The 18,853-nt window shown below is 35.3% G+C and overlaps 2 protein-coding genes across 2 annotated transcripts; one reads left to right on the top strand and one right to left on the bottom strand.

The window, feature by feature from the left end:
* Positions 1-558: 558 nt before the first annotated feature.
* hmox1a (heme oxygenase 1a) lies at positions 559-6,669 on the top strand. The gene is made up of 7 exons (NM_001127516.1): positions 559-800; positions 886-928; positions 2,143-2,254; positions 4,052-4,267; positions 4,371-4,643; positions 6,053-6,101; positions 6,192-6,669. Exons 2-7 carry the CDS (start codon positions 888-890, stop codon positions 6,317-6,319), a joined length of 819 nt encoding a protein of 272 aa, NP_001120988.1. The 5' UTR covers positions 559-800; positions 886-887; the 3' UTR covers positions 6,320-6,669.
* A 41-nt stretch (positions 6,670-6,710) lies between these two features.
* On the bottom strand, positions 6,711-18,670 carry mcm5 (minichromosome maintenance complex component 5). The gene is given in 16 exon segments (NM_178436.3): positions 6,711-7,117; positions 7,212-7,339; positions 9,009-9,151; positions 10,108-10,236; positions 10,314-10,426; positions 10,504-10,680; positions 11,584-11,649; positions 11,731-11,874; positions 12,510-12,621; positions 12,705-12,876; positions 12,957-13,126; positions 14,748-14,903; positions 15,324-15,496; positions 17,204-17,332; positions 17,762-17,888; positions 18,400-18,670. Coding segments are annotated over 16 exon segments (2,211 nt in total). The 5' UTR covers positions 18,570-18,670; the 3' UTR covers positions 6,711-7,015.
* Between the last annotated feature and the right edge of the window lie 183 nt (positions 18,671-18,853).

Raw genomic sequence — 18,853 nt, 5'->3', positions numbered from 1 at the left:
CATGCTGCTTCCACTTTTGAGAATTGAATGGTAGAGAAATTAAACTATAATCAAAAAGAAAAATATAAATATGAATAAAATTATAAAAGTAATATTTTTAAAAAGATTATTTCTCTATTTATAAAAACGATATGTGAATGCAGTTTACCATTCTATGATTATTTACATTTTAGTCTCATTAAAATATATATTTAATTGCTTGAAATCAACAGGCAAGTTTGATAATTAAAATCATTGCTGTAAACCGCACATCAGTTATAGTTAGCTCTTCCAAAAAAAGTCCTTAGAAAATCAATTTTTTTCTGTAAAAAAAGGGGACTTTGGTTCTTCTTTCGGTAGTTTTGCTTCAGTAAGCCTGCTGCCTGTTGTGCTGTGTCATGTTTAGACACACCAACAAAGAAACCGCGCAGTCATGAAATCGGTGAAAGCTGTAAAGTGTCCCACAGCGCAACAATTTCCTCACCTAATTACATAACTTAAGTCGTATAACACTTTCTGATTTTATAACCCATATAAACAAAACGACCCAAACAGCCTGATATGCGGATCACTATAGTAACCCTCTCTGCTTTGTCATGAGAAAGCGCTGAGATTTCGCCCAGTCATGTTTAGCTCAGGCATGTGAAACTGGCTCAACATTTTCACTTCCCTTTCCACTAAAAAAACAGTGACTCAGACAGAGAGGAGAAAGTATAAAAACGAAGTGGGGCGGTCAGGGAGCTCACACAGTCGCAGTGAACACTGAAGACAACGCAAGCTCTTTAATATACAGAAAGAAAGACAGGACATCTACAGCACAAGTAAGAACATTTGCGATCTCTGTTTAAATCTGAGTCTGCGGAAATGGCGACATTTGATAACAAATAGGGCAATCTGTTTTTTTAGAGATGGACTCCACCAAAAGCAAAGCGGCAGAGAACACTGGCAGGTAAAGAAATGCTTTGTTTTATTTATTGTTTAGGCAGAATTTCATAGTGATAAACACTTCATCTGACTGCTCCAGGAAAATCATACCAGATAGTGAGCTACAGGAGTTTCAATTGTAGAGATACTGTTGGAGTGTATCTATAGGATAACTGAATTGTCAAAATAATTAAGATTCTTGTGAAATTATATATTTTTTTAAAGTGCTGTTTAACATAGAGAACATTTTATCCCATTTGTAAACACAATAGTTAACAACTAATTTCTAGTAACTCATTTATTTTGTCTTTCCTTGATGACTACATACATTTTTCTAGTTATTTTACAAGGGATTAGTATTCAGCACAAAGTGACATTAAAAAGGCTTAACTGGGTTATTAGGTTAACAAGGCAGTTTCATAAGGGGGATTTTTCATAAGAGGGATAATAATGACCTTAAAACAGTTAATAAATAAATAAATAAATAAACTGGTTTTATTTCAGCCAAACTGAAATAAATAAGACTATCTCTAGAATAAAAAGATATGAAATCAGTGAAACTGTTGAAAAGCACTTGGGAAATACAAGAATAACAAATTCACAGGAGGGTTAATATTTTTGCCTTCAACTGTATTATCTCAACAGAGAGGGACTAGAGGATGTGATGACTTAGGATGAGGATGATTTATCTAAAAATGAAAATCTATTACCTCAAGTGATTATACATTTTTAAAAGTCTTGGTTACTTTTTGTTTTAAGGTGTGTTTGTTACAGTGTAACTACTTATTTAATTACTGACTAATAATAATTAATTCCATGTACTTACTATGCGTTTAGGGTTAGTTATGAGTAATTAATTAACTACATGGAACTTGTAAAAAGGACACGTTAATCAGCGCAATAGCCTAGTGGTTAGTGCGCTGACATATGGTGCAGTAGCACTTCAGGGCATCCCAAGCTCAAATACCAGCTCGCCGTCCCTACTACCGACTACCATAGAAAATAATATTCCAAGTTAGTGGTTACTAACATTCTTCAAAGTTTCTTCTTTTGTGTTCAACGGAAATATGGAAAGAAACTGATCTGGTTAGGAACTAGTTCAGGGTGAGATAATGATGACAGTTTTCATTTTTGAGTGAACAGTCTGTGTAACTCAATGGTTCTGAAATTCATTGGCCAATAATAAGCTAAGTAGTTTAGTAAAGTACAAATGTGTGATTCTCCATGTTTTCTCCACAGTGATCTGTCTGAACAGATAAAAGCAGTCACTAAAGACAGCCACGTCAGAGCTGAAAACACACAACTGATGCTCAGCTACCAGAAAGGACAGATCACACAAACACAGTACAAGGTAAAACTACACAAACACATCCAAATCAAATCTGTCTGTCTATTTATCTATCTTATATTTTAATATTCTTTAATATTGTTGAATCTAACTTATATTTTAAAACAATATGACTATAACGCAGTCTTTATTTATTAGTCTAAACAGTTTTGTTTGTGCAGCCCTATTGATTATATACTCAACTCCTTGTCAGCTCAGTGTTCTTGTATGATGATTTAAACATTCACCTGATTAGAACTTGCTGTTGAGTCTGGTTCAGTCAATAAAAACACAGACTTATGATATTAACTAGAGGTTGCGTTTAATCTATTAAAAAAAAAAAAAAATATATATATATATATATATATATTTATATATACTATTAACAGAAGATGGAAAATTAATAAAATGACATTTTTTAAACAAATACCTTTTTTTTTTTTACAGGATTGTAAAATAGCAATGATTTTTTTTTTTTCAAACAGCGTATACAATATGAGGGCTGAAACCTTTTGATAACCTAATTATTTTGTGGATTGTCAACTAAAGTTTTAAAAACTAAAAATGATTTTCAAACAAAAATAAAAATAAATTTGAAATATTCATCAAAAATGTCGGCACCAATGGTGTAGTGGTTAGTGCGTTGACACATGGCACTCCAGTGTTCACGGCAACCTGAGTTCAGTTCCCACCTTGAGGTCCTGTGCCGACCCTTCCCCTCTCTCTGCTCCCCAAACTTTTCTGTATAAACTCTCTACTGTCCTATCAATTAAAGGTGAAAACCCCTTAAATAATAGTAAAACAAATTCATCCAAAATAAAATTTTCAGTAATGGATGAACTATCCCTTTAATATACAGCGTATATTTATATTGCATCATATTATAAAGTAAATAAGCATGACTAGTTATATATTTTGTAAACACTATCAACAAAATTCAACAACATAAAGCATCGTTATTTGAGTTAATTCTTTATTTAACCAGGTGAAAAAACCCTTAAGATTTAGATCTCAAGGTGACCTGTAAGAGATCTACAACACACAGTTTTAAAATAAAAGCTAAGAATAAGACAGCTTAGTCTTTCAAGCAATATTAAACATGCCAACATTGAGCAATGGATTCATGTCTAGTGTTTAGGATAGAGCAAAAGACTTCAGTCGGACTAAGATCAGATATTTTCAGTTCTTTCCCAAGAATTTTCCAAGTTAAGGAGGCGGCTTAACTGTAAGCTATGACTGAAAACTGAAAGCTCGCTTTCCCATTTCAGTCCAAACCTGATAAGTATCGCATGAGTGTAAAGCAAAGTGGCTTCTCATCCTTGGAAGAAGGGATCATACAGTAGATATGAGGGTGCTAGACCAAGAAGAGCTTCATAGTTGTTGTTTTTAAGTTCAATTTAATATATATATATATATATATATATATATATATATATATATACATATACATACACACACTCACACACACACACATATAGAACAAGAAAGGGCAAACATTTGTATGTGTCAAGTATGAGGCAAGGACGATATAAAGGGGAAAAAATAGATCATCTTAGTCACAAAACATACAAGTAAAACTAGAAAAGTTATATATCTTAAACCTCAGAGGGGTCACTTGATTGCTTTTGAGTTATAGATTTGTCAAATAAATCAAGAAAATGTAGTAGCCAAGTTTCTAAAGGAGCTAGTCCTTTAAATCTGAGTCTCTCCGTCTAAATTACATGAAGGAATAACACTGAATTAAGGGGGTAAAAGGGATTTCATATTCTTAAGCTCTAGTCTTATAGCCACAACTTAAAACATTTTTAATTGTGTCTGCAGCTTCTGCTGTGCTCTCTATACGAGATCTACCGAGCGCTGGAGGAAGAGCTGGACAGAAACGCAGACCACCCAGCAGTGCAGCCCATTTACTTCCCTCAGGAATTGGCCAGACTGGAGGCTCTGGGGCAGGACTTGGAGCACTTCTTCGGCCCCCAGTGGAGGAAGAGAATAACAGTGCCTGCCGCCACACACCGATATGCACAGAGACTGAGAGAGGTGACTGTGTGAACCTGCTCTTTTTAGGATATGAAACTGCATCGCTTTTACATCACAATCAGCGATTCTCAGCACTCATCACTTACTCTCTGTTTCCCTTTAGATTGGCAAGAGCAGTCCCGAGCTTCTGGTGGCGCACGCTTACACCCGCTACCTCGGAGATCTGTCTGGAGGACAAGTTCTGGGCAAGATCACACAGAAATCACTGGGGCTGACTGGAAACAAGGGCATTTTATTCTTCTCGTTTCCTGGAGTGACGAGCGCCAATAGATTCAAGCAGCTGTACAGGAGCAGAATGAACAGCATAGAGTTCACAGAGCAAAAGAGGCAGGAAGCACTGGACGAGGCCGTCAGAGCATTCGAGTTCAACATTGATGTGAGTGCTGACATCCATTTGATTACGGGACATTTTGTTTACTGCAGTTGTGATCTTCAATACACAATCTAAAAACATGATTTCTGAAAACTACTAATTTAAGAAAAAAAAAACTGAATAAATCATTCCTTAAATTTTTTTTTTTTGCTGTTGAACGCTTCAATACACAACTTAACCCTTTAACTGCCTGCTCTACCAAATGGTTAACCATATTTTGACTGTTTTAAATGTCTATCAACATAACATTTTAGATAGTTTACACACACACACACACACACACAGCATTGGTGGTTTAAAAAAAAAAAAGCATAATCCTGTTGCACTACTACACTTGATTTTGTTTGTAAAAAAAACAAACAAGAAAACATGTTAAATGAGAATCTAAAATATTTTACGACATACTTAAAAAATAATATTCAGAAATGCTTTATTTTTTAATTATTTTTTATATTGTTTTTGAATAAATTGGTCTTACACTTCATATTTTAAGATTTTTAATAGTATATCTTCATTCTGGTACTTTTACCATAAACTGACATCAACCATTTGGTAGAAGTTAATATTTTAGAAATTATGGCATGTGTTAAAAAAAATGCATTGAGTGTGTTAACTAGTGACATTAGGAGTTAAGAAATGCAATCCAAACATTTTCTTGGTGGGGCAGTTAAAGGGTTAATCTTTAAAGATTTAAATCTTTCTGTTGATGTAAATCTATACATGATTAAATAAATGAGATGAGACTTGAAACTTCTCAGTTTTTTGGGAGATTTATAATTAATGTTTTTGTCTGGAAAAAATTTTTGTAAAATATTGGCCTTCCTAATTAAAGAAACTATATAATATATATTGTAAATACATAACATTTTTAGACAACACAATGCCAGTGTTTGAACTTAAATATGATTTAATAACAATAAGTTTTTTCAATCACAACAAACAAAAACGACCTAGCACCACAAATTTTTTTATTTTTAATTTAGGATTTTTAGGATAAGCTGAAATATAACCATTTAAGAATCAGGTATTTGATGGTTAAAAATAAAAATCATGCAAGTCAATTTTAAATGCATAAATTAAGAGTTTTTTGCAATTTTTTTTTTAAGAACCAAAAATATTGTAATATTTACCATTAGACAAATGTACAAAATATCTGATTTATCTGAACTCAATGAATTAAGTACCAAACTATACTACATTGATTTATTAACTTAAGTCAAATTTAATTTCTATATAAAAAAAAAAAGAAGAAAAAAAAAAAAAAAAAAATCGATCATTTTGACCCATACAACTTTATATTGGGAAATTAGCCAAAATATACCTGTGCAGCATAAACCTAATTTTGTGATAAACCTAGTTTTGTTAAACTACTGGAAAAATGATAGATGGCTTGTTTCTGTCATTTTCAACAGGTGTTTGATGATCTTCAGAAAATGCTGAGCATCACAGAGGAAGCTTCAAGTAAGTATTAATAAATAAGTCCTCAAACGTGTATGTCAATATGTAAGATAACTGGAATATAAATAACATTCATTGTTTTTGTTTGTTTAGGTGATAAAGGAAATGAAGCAGCATCCCAAAGTCTGTCAAAAACCTTCTCCAGCTCTCCAGCCCTTCAGTTCGCATTAGGAGTGGGCATCACGTTGGCAACGGTTGGCATGGGAGTTTACGCTTTTTAATTCAGATTAGTTTTTTTTACTAGTCATCTGTAACTGTAAATATTAATACAATGAAGTCAAATTTACAGACTGATCATTAACCAACTGTAATGTATATGTACTTTATTTCTGGATGCATTTTTCAACATGAAACTGTTAAAATACAAATAATTTTTAAATGTATGTCGGCTTACAACTTTTGACAGAATATGTCTTCTTAAAATGTATTGTTTTAATACATTAGGCAAATGCTTTTCCTTAATGATTTACAGTGCATATACCTTCCTGTCCATAAACGCTTTGAGTTGTCTTCTGTATGTATTCTGTGTAAATGCAAGATTAATAAACTGTTTTAATATATATTTTTAAAATCCAATTCTGATGTGTCTTTTTCTCAAAAAGAGGCAAAAACTTTGTTTCTTAACTGCTTTAATAAATTCCCATACAAAAAGGCTGCATTCTTTAGTTTGACAATCAATTAAAGTGGATTTTTAATTAAACTTTTTTTCATTGAAAGTAGACAGTAGAGCATACTGTTGTATTTGTAACACTTTAAACCACACAAAGCTATAACAACAAGCAAGAATGATACACAGCACATATCTCCAGCAATAAAGTGTCCAGACAACTATGTACAATAATTCTGAGTTGCATTTCATTTCTGTTATGTATTTGGACACCCACCAGACTCTTATGAAGTAAACCCAAAGCGTTCATCTATTTGACCCTGTAAAGCACCTTCCTCTGCATGCGGTGCTGCAGTTCACCTCTCCTCAACATCAGGTAAAGGACCTTTTGAATAGCGTGCTCTGGATATTTCTGTTCAGAGAGAGGGAGAACACGGCATTTTAAGGACCATCTAAACTCACAGTACATCACTTTAATCAAGTGAAACATTGATTTGTGAGCTCACCTGTTTGGCGAAGTCCTGTATGATGCTGTGCTCAGACACCTGCGAGCCGATGGCGAAGCGTCTCTTCAGCTGTTTTTCGATGCGGGAGATCATCTCCTGATCCTCCTGAGTGGTAAACCCTTCAACACCTGCAACGTGACATTTGGCAACACTTTACAATTGGGCCTATTAGTTAACTTCAGTGTTTTCAAAAGTATCAAGTTCGGTACCAAACATGTGCGCATTCAATACCAAATATTTGAGCGCATTCCTAAACACCGCTAATTTGCCATTGTGTTTATGTCCTCAAGAGAAATGACTGTGATTGGCCATGAAGTTCAGTTCACCGCTTAACACAGTACAAACAACACAGACCAGCTGACAGGCGAGACTTTGAAAAGCTTCAAGTCCCTTTAGCTGAAGAGTGGTAAATGGATGACCTTCACAGCCAATCGCAGTGAATTCTGTTGAGCATGTGAACATAATTACCAATGAGCGATGTTTAAAAATGTTAAAAGGAAATGGACTTTTAGTACCGAGTAGTGAAGTCGATATTTTTAACCACACTATTGAGGATATCCAATAACTTTAACAAACATACATAACAAGCATTATATGTGCTACAATTTTCATGACAATATAATATTAGTTAATAGAAAAGTTCAATGCTAATGTTAGCTCAGTTTCAAAATTATTTTTGCAAATGCATTATTAAAATGCAAAGTTGTGTGTATTAAATTAGCATTATCTGAGACTAGTAAATGCTAGTTTAATTAGAAATCCTGATTAATGTTTAAAGGGACAGTTCACAGACAGTTTGAAGACAGCTGAAGACCTGAAACCACTGACTTCCATTGTATGAAAAATACTATGGAAGGTAATGGCTACATGTTTCCAGCATTCAGCAAAAGACTTTTAATTTGTTCGATAGAAGTCAAACATGTTTGAAACAAGGCAGAGTAAATAATGACAGAGTTCAGTTTTGTGTAAACTGTCCCTTTAATAAATGGAACATTAAAATGTAAAGGCCTGTTCACACTGGGTTGCTTTTTGCTTGCGTTTTCAGTCAACGTTTAACACCTTGTGACTAAAAGGGTGACAATGTGATCGTGCACACCAACACAGAAAACGGCAGGCGTAAAAGCGTCATTTAAGAAATGCCTCATGCGTGTTTTTTTGTTTTGACGCACCGCATCAAACCTTCCCCACCAATCAGATTGGCACTTTTGTTCACGCGCACGGAGCTGCTGAAGTTTCAGTAAACAGCACTTGGAGGCACTCAAGCGCAAAACTGCCAATGCGAGCGCACATTGAAGAAAATGCCCAGAGGCGATATGAACGTGGAGCTGCTTATTGCACTGGTGAACAATCATTTCTTCATCGCTAGAGCTGGAGCTGCTACTTGAAACATCCATGCTTGTTCAAATCGTCAGCAACTTTAACAACAAGCATGTCAACTTTCTGTCTTCTGTTACAAGTGGGTGTCAGAAGCTTAAAGTTGCTTCGCGCCATCTAACGTCAAGGAGTGATTTTGCATACTCTTCTGCTCGACGCCAGCGAATATTGCTTGGGCTTGAATCCGGAAAAACATCTAGAAAAATGCTGAAGATAAACACTAACGAAAAGCGTCCCGGTGTTTACAAGCCTTAAAGTGTCACTATATATTTTCCATTTAGATTATATTGCCATTTATAAATATTATTATATTTTGTTAATTATATAATTACATTATATATTGTACATAAATTACCAAACAGTCATTTTATTCTTAACGCACACTTGCAGTGCATTCTCTGCTATACAGATCTACACACTGACCGGAGAGGCTGCCGGACAGAGCAGCATCCAGCGTGGACACTTGGAAGAGTCTCAGAGCCTCGTCCACCTCTTCTTCTCCAGCGATGGGCTGCAGCTTCATCTTAGCAAGTGACTCCGCAATGCGCACCACGGCCTCTAGCTGCCTACAAGACCACAAACCATCAAATATTACGTATTAATAAGGTCTAACACAACAAGCTAGTGCTTGGTACAGTGTACTGTGCTCATTGCTGAACGCTGACTGTATAAATACAGGCTAATGAGCTTCAAATCAAATCAAATCAAATCACTTTTATTGTCACATCATCAGCAGCACGTGTGCTATGATGAGTGAAAAGCTTAGGTGCTGGCTCCAGACAGAACAAAATACAACATAATTAACCTTGTTTGTATGTAAGGTAGCATGTTTCTATTATAATTTAACACACTGCAAACATGTTTCTATCAGTTTCAAGCACTGCTAGCAAAGTAACAGTAGTTAACACTGCTAAAACCATGATAGCAAAGTACTGGAAAAACGATAAACGTGCATCAACTCATGCTAAGTAAGCTACATGTTAGCAGAGTTAAATCTACTCTGGCCATATATAAACACTGCTAATGTGTCTTGAATTATTTCACCCTCCTGGCACATTATACATATCACAAAGGCGGCCTGTTACTTGAGGCCATTAGTGCTTCAAGTTGTGCTAGTAACATGCTGACAAAATGCAAAAACATGCTAAAAGTGAATTAAATTACGCTACAAACATGCTAGAAGTGCGCTAAAACGTTAAAAAGTTGTGCTAAAACCTTATACTCCTTTTAAACAAGCTACTATTAAGCTAATAAAAACATGGTAAAACAGAGGGCTTTTAAAGCATGCTACACTTGTAAAGCACAGTAACAAACTGTGTGAACACCAAGCATGTGTCTATTTAACACTTTAAAAACCTGCTCTTTTTCTTTTTTAAACAAATATGAACATATTGGCTAGAATTTGGCAAGGAAACATCAAGATATGCCTTTAACCTTTACGCAAACCGTTAAAGGTTTTCTATGGCCCAAATTTGACAAAACAAGTACCAACAGGCATTAAAACACTGAATTGAGAGCTCACCTAACAGTGATAGGGATGGACACTCGTCTGTCAGTCTCTCTCTCATGCTCCTTCGCTCCGCTTCTCATCAACACGTATCTGTTCTTCAGCTTCTCTGCAGCCGCCGCAGACAGTCGAGGTCCACATTTTCTGTTTGTCAACAACACATTATGGTCAACACGAATAGATAATACGTCATGTTCTTACAGACTATGAGCTAGACTTACACTCTAGAATAGGCGATGTATTTCTTCAACGTGGCCAGAGGAATCTCTCCCTCGACCCCCTCCGTCTGCGTTTGAGCGCTCAGGTGAACATTCATCACGTGTCGAGCCAAAGTCTACATACAAAATGTTGGTTAACTTATTTCAAACTGATTTAAACATGAACTCTTGCATGAATGTTTTGATCACCCACCATGTCTCGCTGTTGGTCGTGATGATCTTTGATGATGAAGATCATGTCGAATCGAGACAGAATGGTGGGCATGAAGTCAATGTTGTCCTCTCCCTTTGTGTCATCCCAGCGACCAAACACAGAGTTGGCGGCAGCTAATACAGAGCAGCGCGAGTTCAGAGTGGTGGTGATGCCAGCCTTCGGGTGGAAACACATGTTATTTAAATGAGAATTACTTAGAGTAATTAAACACAAGATTTCTTCTGAAGAACCCTGTAAAGCTGTAACCATTGACTTCTTTAGTATTTGTTTTTCCTACTAAGAAAGTGAATGGTTACAAGTTATCAGCTTTTTCTCTCAAAATATCATCTTTGTTTTCAACAAAATATAGTCAAGCATAAACGTTTAAAACCATGTGAGGGGGAGTAACTATTTTTATTTTTGGGTGAACTACCCCTTTAATAATGATAATATTTGCTTTATGACATGTGATGGGATGCTGACATGTTAGTCTACAATGCAGCGGAGAGATTAGATAGGTTGATTCATCAAAATTCTCCAGAAATGCAAGAAAGCATATGATTGTTTAACTAGGAAAAGAATAAAGTAAACATTAATACTAGTAGCCTAAATTATCATCTCATAAACATAATATATCAAGTTACGTTTAAGAATAATTACTTCCATCTCTGTAGTTATAAGTGTATATTTCACAAACTAAAAATGTTATGACTTGCTTGCACTTTTGTGCATTAAAAGTCTGAAACCTAAAATAAAAGTTGTTTAACAACAGTGATTTATGACAAATGCCCTGCGTGTCTTTCTCTGGCTCAGTGCAAGCAAATCACAACAAAGCAGATTTGAATTTAGCAACTGATCAATTTAAACACTGAGTGTAAGGGACCAGCCAAGACTGATCACACCAGTGTGATTGTACATGTTAAAGAAATAATACAAAATAAAAATACAGTCTCTGAAATTTAAGTGTTTTAAAAACAATAAAAACACCACATTAAAACAATAAAATAAAATGTGTTGTGAATGCTATAAAGAAATAATTAAACGTGTAGTGGAATGCTATTTGTCAGTACAGCCTGTTACCTTTGCAATAGAGATGGTCTGCTGCTCCATGGCCTCATGGATTGCGACTCTATCATCCTCTCTCATCTTGTGAAAAGAAAAGACTGTTTAGCACACAGGACTGCATGAAGGTAACATGCATGCTCTAGAAATGCAGACGGCTCAAACCTTGTCAAACTCATCGATGCAGACGACTCCACCATCAGCTAACACCATAGCGCCTCCCTCCATGACAAAACCACGAGTGGTGGGGTCCCGAAGAACAGAGGCGGTCAAACCAGCTGCACTGCTGCCCTTTCCAGAGGTGTAGACCTGACAGAAAGCGAAGCTTGATTAATTTTTTTATTTTTTATTAATCGGTTATGTTGCAACGTTTTAGATAAAATCTTTCTATAATTCTTCAAACACATTCCAGAAAATAAATATATTTACTGCCTAATATATTTATACTTAAATGTGACATTTAAAAAAAAAAAAACACAATAGCATATGAAAACATAGCGAAAGTAAACAAATATTGTAGTTATGATGAAATACAACATAGTTAAATATTCTGTCAAGTACCAATCATTAAAAAAGCTTAACTATAAAATAAACTGCATGTAATTTAGAAATATTTACAACAATAAACGTATTTAATAATCTATTAGCTTAATAAACACACGAACATCACAAAAAATGCATTCACATACAATAATAACACTTCATTTATACACTGATATGATTAAATATGGCAACAATAAAAATATTTTACTAATACAACACTGTTAATAATTAAAAAAAATAAGAAGAAACTATTGTATTGTCGGTTTCGCAAAGATTTCTTGTGTCACAATAGTTACACCAACAGTAAAGACCCCTTTTTAATCATATGTAATAAAAAAGCTAATAAGATAACTAAATAAGATAAATAAATAAGTGATGCTCCACCTTCATCACAGTCTTACCCCAATTGGAGAGCATCTCTCAACAAACTTCAGCAGTTGAGACTTGGCTGTGCCTGGATCTCCCAGCATCAGCAGGTTAATATCCCCTCTGCGTGTCAGACCATCAGGCAACCTAACAAACACCCGTTCAAGCAGATGAGAAAGATGCCAAACACATTACATTTAAAGAAGTAGTCTAATCCAGTGTCTTCTCACCTCTTCCTGGAGCCGCCGAACAGCAGGCAGGCGATAGCTTTTTTCAGGTCATCACTGCCATAGATGGACGGGGCGAGAGAGCGAGCCAGAGAGTCATAAACAGAGGGAGAAGCAGCCAGAGATCTTAACTCCTCTTCTTCTTGGGGAGAAACTGAACCAGTGGCACCACGGCCTAAAAGATGAAAACAATGGCATAAGTAAAAAAAACAAAACAAAAGGACACGCACTTTGAGACCAAAGACAAGTTTCGACCTGCTCCTTCAGTGTCCACATCAATGCCGACAACACGCAGATATGCCGAGCGAATGCCAACACCAGTTCCCTTATCACGGCCTTTGGCTTTGGTCTGCGCCACCTTCTTGATGGAGTAGATGCCCATGACTGTCACTCTGTTGCCTGGTACTACACGATCACACAAGTATCTGGCAAAAGAAATGTGTTTAAACATAGGAATGAGAAGCATTTTATTATTTATTACACAGCTCTCTAGATATATTTGATTCATGTTGTTGATTTGCAAAATCACAAAATGCCATAATGGTACTGCAAATCATTATGTGGAATAAAATTTTTTTCTAACATTTAAATTAGATCATTAATCGATTACCTTTGATTTTATTTAGTTTAAACAGAAAAATCCTACACTAAACAATTCTTTAAACAAAATACATCTCAGCATGGTCGAAATGGAGCGGGATGAAGCACAAGCTTATTTTCTCCACCCTATTAAAACACACATCACTCGTTTATCATTTCATCTTATTTCTTTTTTTTTTTTTACTCTTCTCTTCTTTTTACATGAGACATAGGAGTTTTACATTAGACATATTCTGCCCTTTTGGAAACTTTGACTACATGACAACACAAAATGACAGATTAAAGATTGGTATCTTTTGTACATATTATAAAGAGCACATCTATTTGTCTAAAGAATTACCTACTTTTTTGGGCAATATAAAAGTTTATGAACCTCATTTTTTGGGATTTATAAAAAAAAAAGATAATGCAACAAATAGAAAAACAATTTAATTAGTTTTAATCAAAGATTATTTAAAGATGTTCATTACAATTATAGTATACTCGGCATGATCTATAATTGAGTAGATGCATCCATTTATATTCTATTTATTTATTTTTTTTAACACAATCGTCCGACAATAAAAGTCACAGCAGTGTTGCCCACTGAAACATCCATATGAAATCTTGAGAAAAATGACAAATTCCTTATAACTGAATAATGACAGTTTCCATGGACATCAGTAATCAAATTATTTGCTGTAATCTGAATTAGACAATAACATGGTTTCCATCATTGCTTCACTGCGATCCACATTTCCTCAATTTTAGGCCTTTCATTTTTAATTTGTTGGCTTTAATTGCAGCTTGGCACTTTCCCTTTCATTTAGGAAGATTTCATGCATGCCCCCCGTGACAAGATATTGGATGCGAGAATGAACTGCTGGACGAGTGTTGTTTTACTAGAATTTGATACCGCATTTCGTGATGGAGGTGTCTGTGGTCCTTCACTGACTCGGTAGGTGCAGAGAATATTGTCAAACAGCCGTGTGCATATGGACTATCCTGTCACAAAATGCGGCGAAAATCCTACATGACAATAATAGTTTAAGCCGTTTACATGTCTGTACTGCACTTCGATAATAAGACTAAAATCTGCATACTCCACGTAATGTTTTAATCCAATTTCTGTTTAGTTCGGTTATGTCCTTAATCAAACTAAATTATTCAAAAAAAAAAAAAACACTGTGTATATATATATAGTCGACTCTTAATCAGAGTATCGTGTCAATCTGATTAAAAAAAATTATATATATATATAAAAAAAAAAAAAAAAATATATATATATATATATATATATATATATATATATATATATATATATATATATATATATATATATATATATATATATATATATATTCGCATTATTGGTGTCCTTGTAAATGTACCCAATGACAGTAAAGTTACAATGGTCCTTTCTCTATAGATCTTCAGGAGATTATATATGTTGTGTGTGACATGTACCTGTCGCAGTAGAGCTGCATGTGTCGTGGCATCTCTCCATGAGGAACGGCATCAGGAGCTTCCTGCAGACGCTGAGTCTGGAAATCCACACACACACAGCGGTCTGGAATGATGAAATATGGATCCACAGGGCACTTGACACGCCCTGCCTGCTCACTGTGGGACAAACAAAAGAGATATGGAAGAAATATCACTTTAGAGTGCACATTAATTTAATTTACATTCATAGAAATCATATAAAATACACAGCAAAAAAATAAAAACAACAAACTTAAATTATTCGTTTACGTACTTAAATAGGAATTTTACATTAAATGATTACAAGACTTCGACAAATGTGTTAAACCAAGAGTTTTGTTCGATCTTTTAATATCACATGATTCTTGATCCAATATGCCTGAATGGTTACGTTTTGATCAGAATAAAAATATATATTACAGCCAAGCATGACATTTTCAAGAGTAAAGACAAAGAAAACTTCATTGTATTTTACCAATACACACAAAAATTGATTAACAGGTATGTTACAGCTGCAATAGTTATTAATTAAGGTTAAACGCAAAGAGAAATCCTCACGTGTTGCACTTGCGAGGCAGAGCGTAACCCTGCAGCCCCGGTGGCAGAGGGATGTTGCTGATCACCGCTCTGCATCCGCGGCACTGAAGACACACTCTGGTGGCTTTGGCCCTCACAGCAGTAGAGGAGATGATGATCCCGGGAATCTTCACCAGACGCGAAACCTGCTCTGACTGTGAAGAACAAACAACATTACATTTACAAACACAAAATGTCTCATTGTAGGAATATTCAACCAAAAATAAAACTTGACTCATCATTCGCGCTCACTCAAGTTGTTTTAAAGCTCCATTCCTTTGTTAAACACAATAAAAGTTGATCACACATTATTGTTTAGGGTTTAATAGATGAAACAAGCTCATTCTCACTTCAAAGAGAGCACATTTTCATTTGTGAGTGAGCAGTCAGCTGTAATGAAAAACAATTTAGACCTCTAATGAAGCCTACTAGGTCCAAATTGAAGAATCTAACTAAGGATCTGAGAATCCATGTAGCAAACTTGAGTTTGTTTCAAAAAAGCAACCATTCATTTGTGTTGCGTTTTATTTTCGTTTGCTTATATTCATTTATTCTTCATTTAAATATTTTATTTAAATCATAAGTGACTTTTGTAATTATCATTATATGACTGTATTGATCAGTAGTTAATGATCTGATTATTAGTTGTCATGTTATTAAGTTTTTAGATTTTATTATTATATATATTTATAGTTACCATTTCATTTTCCCATATTGTTATAATCTTATGACTGGATTCAAGCGACACTTGTTTTCATGAGTAAGAGATGAATGTCTCCATTTCAAGGTCTGTATTGTCTCTGGACAATGTTGTGAAGCACTAGTTTTCCATTGTTGCCGCTTGTGGTATAATAACACTTGTTGGATTTATCCTGGTCAGAAGAATTCTGAGCATTGAACCATACACAACTACGATTATTCAATAAACTGCTCTTTCTTTATCATCATTACTTCGTCTCTTGCTTCTGCTCCTCTCAGGCTTTCCCAGTCTACCCTTATACTGATAGGAGATTGTTAAATCAGTTGAATAATGGTCAACAAGTTTGGGTATTGGAAACTCTGCTGACTTGGTGACCAGATACCAGGAGAAACCGACATTTACTGACAAGATCTGGCATCTGGGGCTGGATCTTATTTATCTAGCATGGAGACGGTGATCTAACAAGATGTAAAAGAGATGGTATCGCCAAGCGGTTGGCAAGTATCTTTGACAAAATTGTCATATCTTGTTGAATCAGTGATAATAGATGATAGCTTTTACAGTTGCAAGTACCTTTAACCTTTTTAAATTTATTTTTAGTATTGATTGTGTTCAGCACTTTGGGCAACAACACATTTTTGTGTTGTAAAAAATGTGCTATAGCAATAAACTAACTAACTAAGACTACTGAAGACTTGTAACATTGTTGCAGTTAATCTCTCTGAAGAGCCTCCATATAAACATCTAATATTAATGGGGCGAGATCTGAGAGATAATCTTTAAAAATAGATGTCAGAAGAAGAGGCAAAACCGTTCGATCCCGCAGCTTTTCCTATAGGTAAAGCTTTGATCACTTCTGCTACTTCCTGCTGGGTTGAATCTGACTCTGGAATTTTCCTCTGTTCACTCAATATCCTAGTGAGGTCTAGTGGATTCAGAAAACTATAAATCAATGTCATCCACAGTTGAAAATGATTTATAAAGGTCTTCGTAAAACTCTTTAAAATGTATTATTCATATCTGTGGCAGCAGCAGTAAATATTTCTCCCCTGCAAGATCGAAGAGAACCAACTGTGCTTGATATAATTAGTTAGGAGTTTCTCGGCTTAGTCCGAGTCAGCTGTAGTGTAACCAAACATATTTCTCTTAAGTACGGTCTCACCTTCAGACTGCGGATGGAGGCTGGATGAGCGTCGCTCTTCAGCATGACCTGTATGTCTTGAACAGTCTCTTCTCCTACTGGCCGAGGACGTGTGACCTCATCAGCCACTTCCTGCGCAGCCTCCTCCAACTGTCAATAACAAAACATTGTGAACGCAAGCAAAACTGATTTCATAACAACACCTGCATCTCAAAATGTGAAAAACGCCTTTATGGACAACAAAGGTACATTTACACCATAGCAATGTACTTAAACATGACAAGAAACGTCTATTTTTGTGTGCAGACAAAAAAATAAAAATAAAAATCAAGAAACAAAAATTATGTCACTGACAATAACAAAACGAGCCATTTGAAAGCCATTCATTTATATATAAATAGTTAAAACAATATTTTCTGTTACTGGTTGGAAACAGCATCCTACATTTTATTGTTATAATCAGAAATTACCATAATACATTGCATCTTTGAATATACTAGCTGACTCACTGTATTTTAAGTTTCCTTTTACATTCATGATGAAAGCAAAAAAATGCATTAAACACGAGTCTATCCTTACCAAAGGCAGGTTCTCAGCAGGAAGTTTGTACAGACAGTCTGATAGATCTTCATCAAAACTGGCCAAATCCTCCATTTCCACCTCGATCCAATACTCTCCCAAAGTATAGTGTCTCTTGAGCTCATCTCTGATGAAAAATGAATAAATACGATTCACATATTTAATTAAAGTACTCTTTATCTATAGTAAATTAACTGCTAGAAATGAACTGGTTCATTAAAACAGCTCACTGAACCGACTCGAAATGATTCATTGATTCACGTGTCCTCAAATGTTTTTCAGTTTCTTTTTAGAGTGAATATTTTTAGACAAAACTGTTAGTGAGTTATGTTCGCAATTACGACAGACAAAAGTTTTTAGGAGGAAAAATAAAACAAAATGGCGAATCGAGTTAACTGAATCATTCAAACGAACGATGCATTGGACAAACGGACATGACAAAAGCAACATCCACATTAAATTCGATGCACACAAGAATTATTCACGATTCCACATAATAATTCGAAACAAAATACACGCAAATTACATCATGCATAATTATTTACATAATCGTAGACGCTACATTGTAAAACTACATCTTAATAGTGGAGAAAAAATATTCATCGATATACAAGTACACACATCTGCTATCACAATACCTGTATTTGTAGGTAAATCCAGTGCGATCGGTTCCGACTCTGAACTGCCTCAGAAACTCACGGAACTTCTTCTTGATCTGGCTCCGTTTCACGACTCCCTCGTCGCCGACGCTTTCTCCTCCACCAAAGCTGTCACTGTAATAAACTCCTGGATCATCAAATCCCGACATTCTTGCAAATATTCAGGAATGTACACCTTGTTATAAACTAATAATAAGAAATAGTTTCGATAAGTGCTGTCGATGATCGATTAAGATATTGCTATAATTATTAGTCGGTGAAGACCAACAAAGTGTGCTGCAACAACACGCGCGCTGACTTTCGCGGCAAAACCTCTAGCCCTGCCTGGCTCTGAAACCAGACTCCGCCCTCGGTTACTTTTGCGTCCAGCTTATTGGTCCACAAGCATATTTTAGGAGTTACGTCACTAAACGGGCGGTGCAAAAGTGAGGTA

The sequence above is a fragment of the Danio rerio genome, chromosome 3, assembly GCF_049306965.1.
Source record: "Danio rerio strain Tuebingen ecotype United States chromosome 3, GRCz12tu, whole genome shotgun sequence".
NCBI lineage: Eukaryota > Metazoa > Chordata > Actinopteri > Cypriniformes > Danionidae > Danio > Danio rerio.
Note: the sequence above shows the minus strand (reverse complement) of the source record. Positions and strands in the feature narration are given on the sequence as shown.

What these genes read in the sequence shown, in the direction of transcription:
- hmox1a (NM_001127516.1), top strand. Translation starts at nt 888, where the DNA reads ATGGACTCCACCAAAAGCAAAGCGGCAGAGAACACTGGCAG. An exon ending in ATGCACAGAGACTGAGAGAG is followed by an intron (nt 4,268 to 4,370) that starts GTGACTGTGTGA and finishes GTTTCCCTTTAG; the next exon opens with ATTGGCAAGAGCAGTCCCGA. An exon ending in CATTCGAGTTCAACATTGAT is followed by an intron (nt 4,644 to 6,052) that starts GTGAGTGCTGAC and finishes CATTTTCAACAG; the next exon opens with GTGTTTGATGATCTTCAGAA.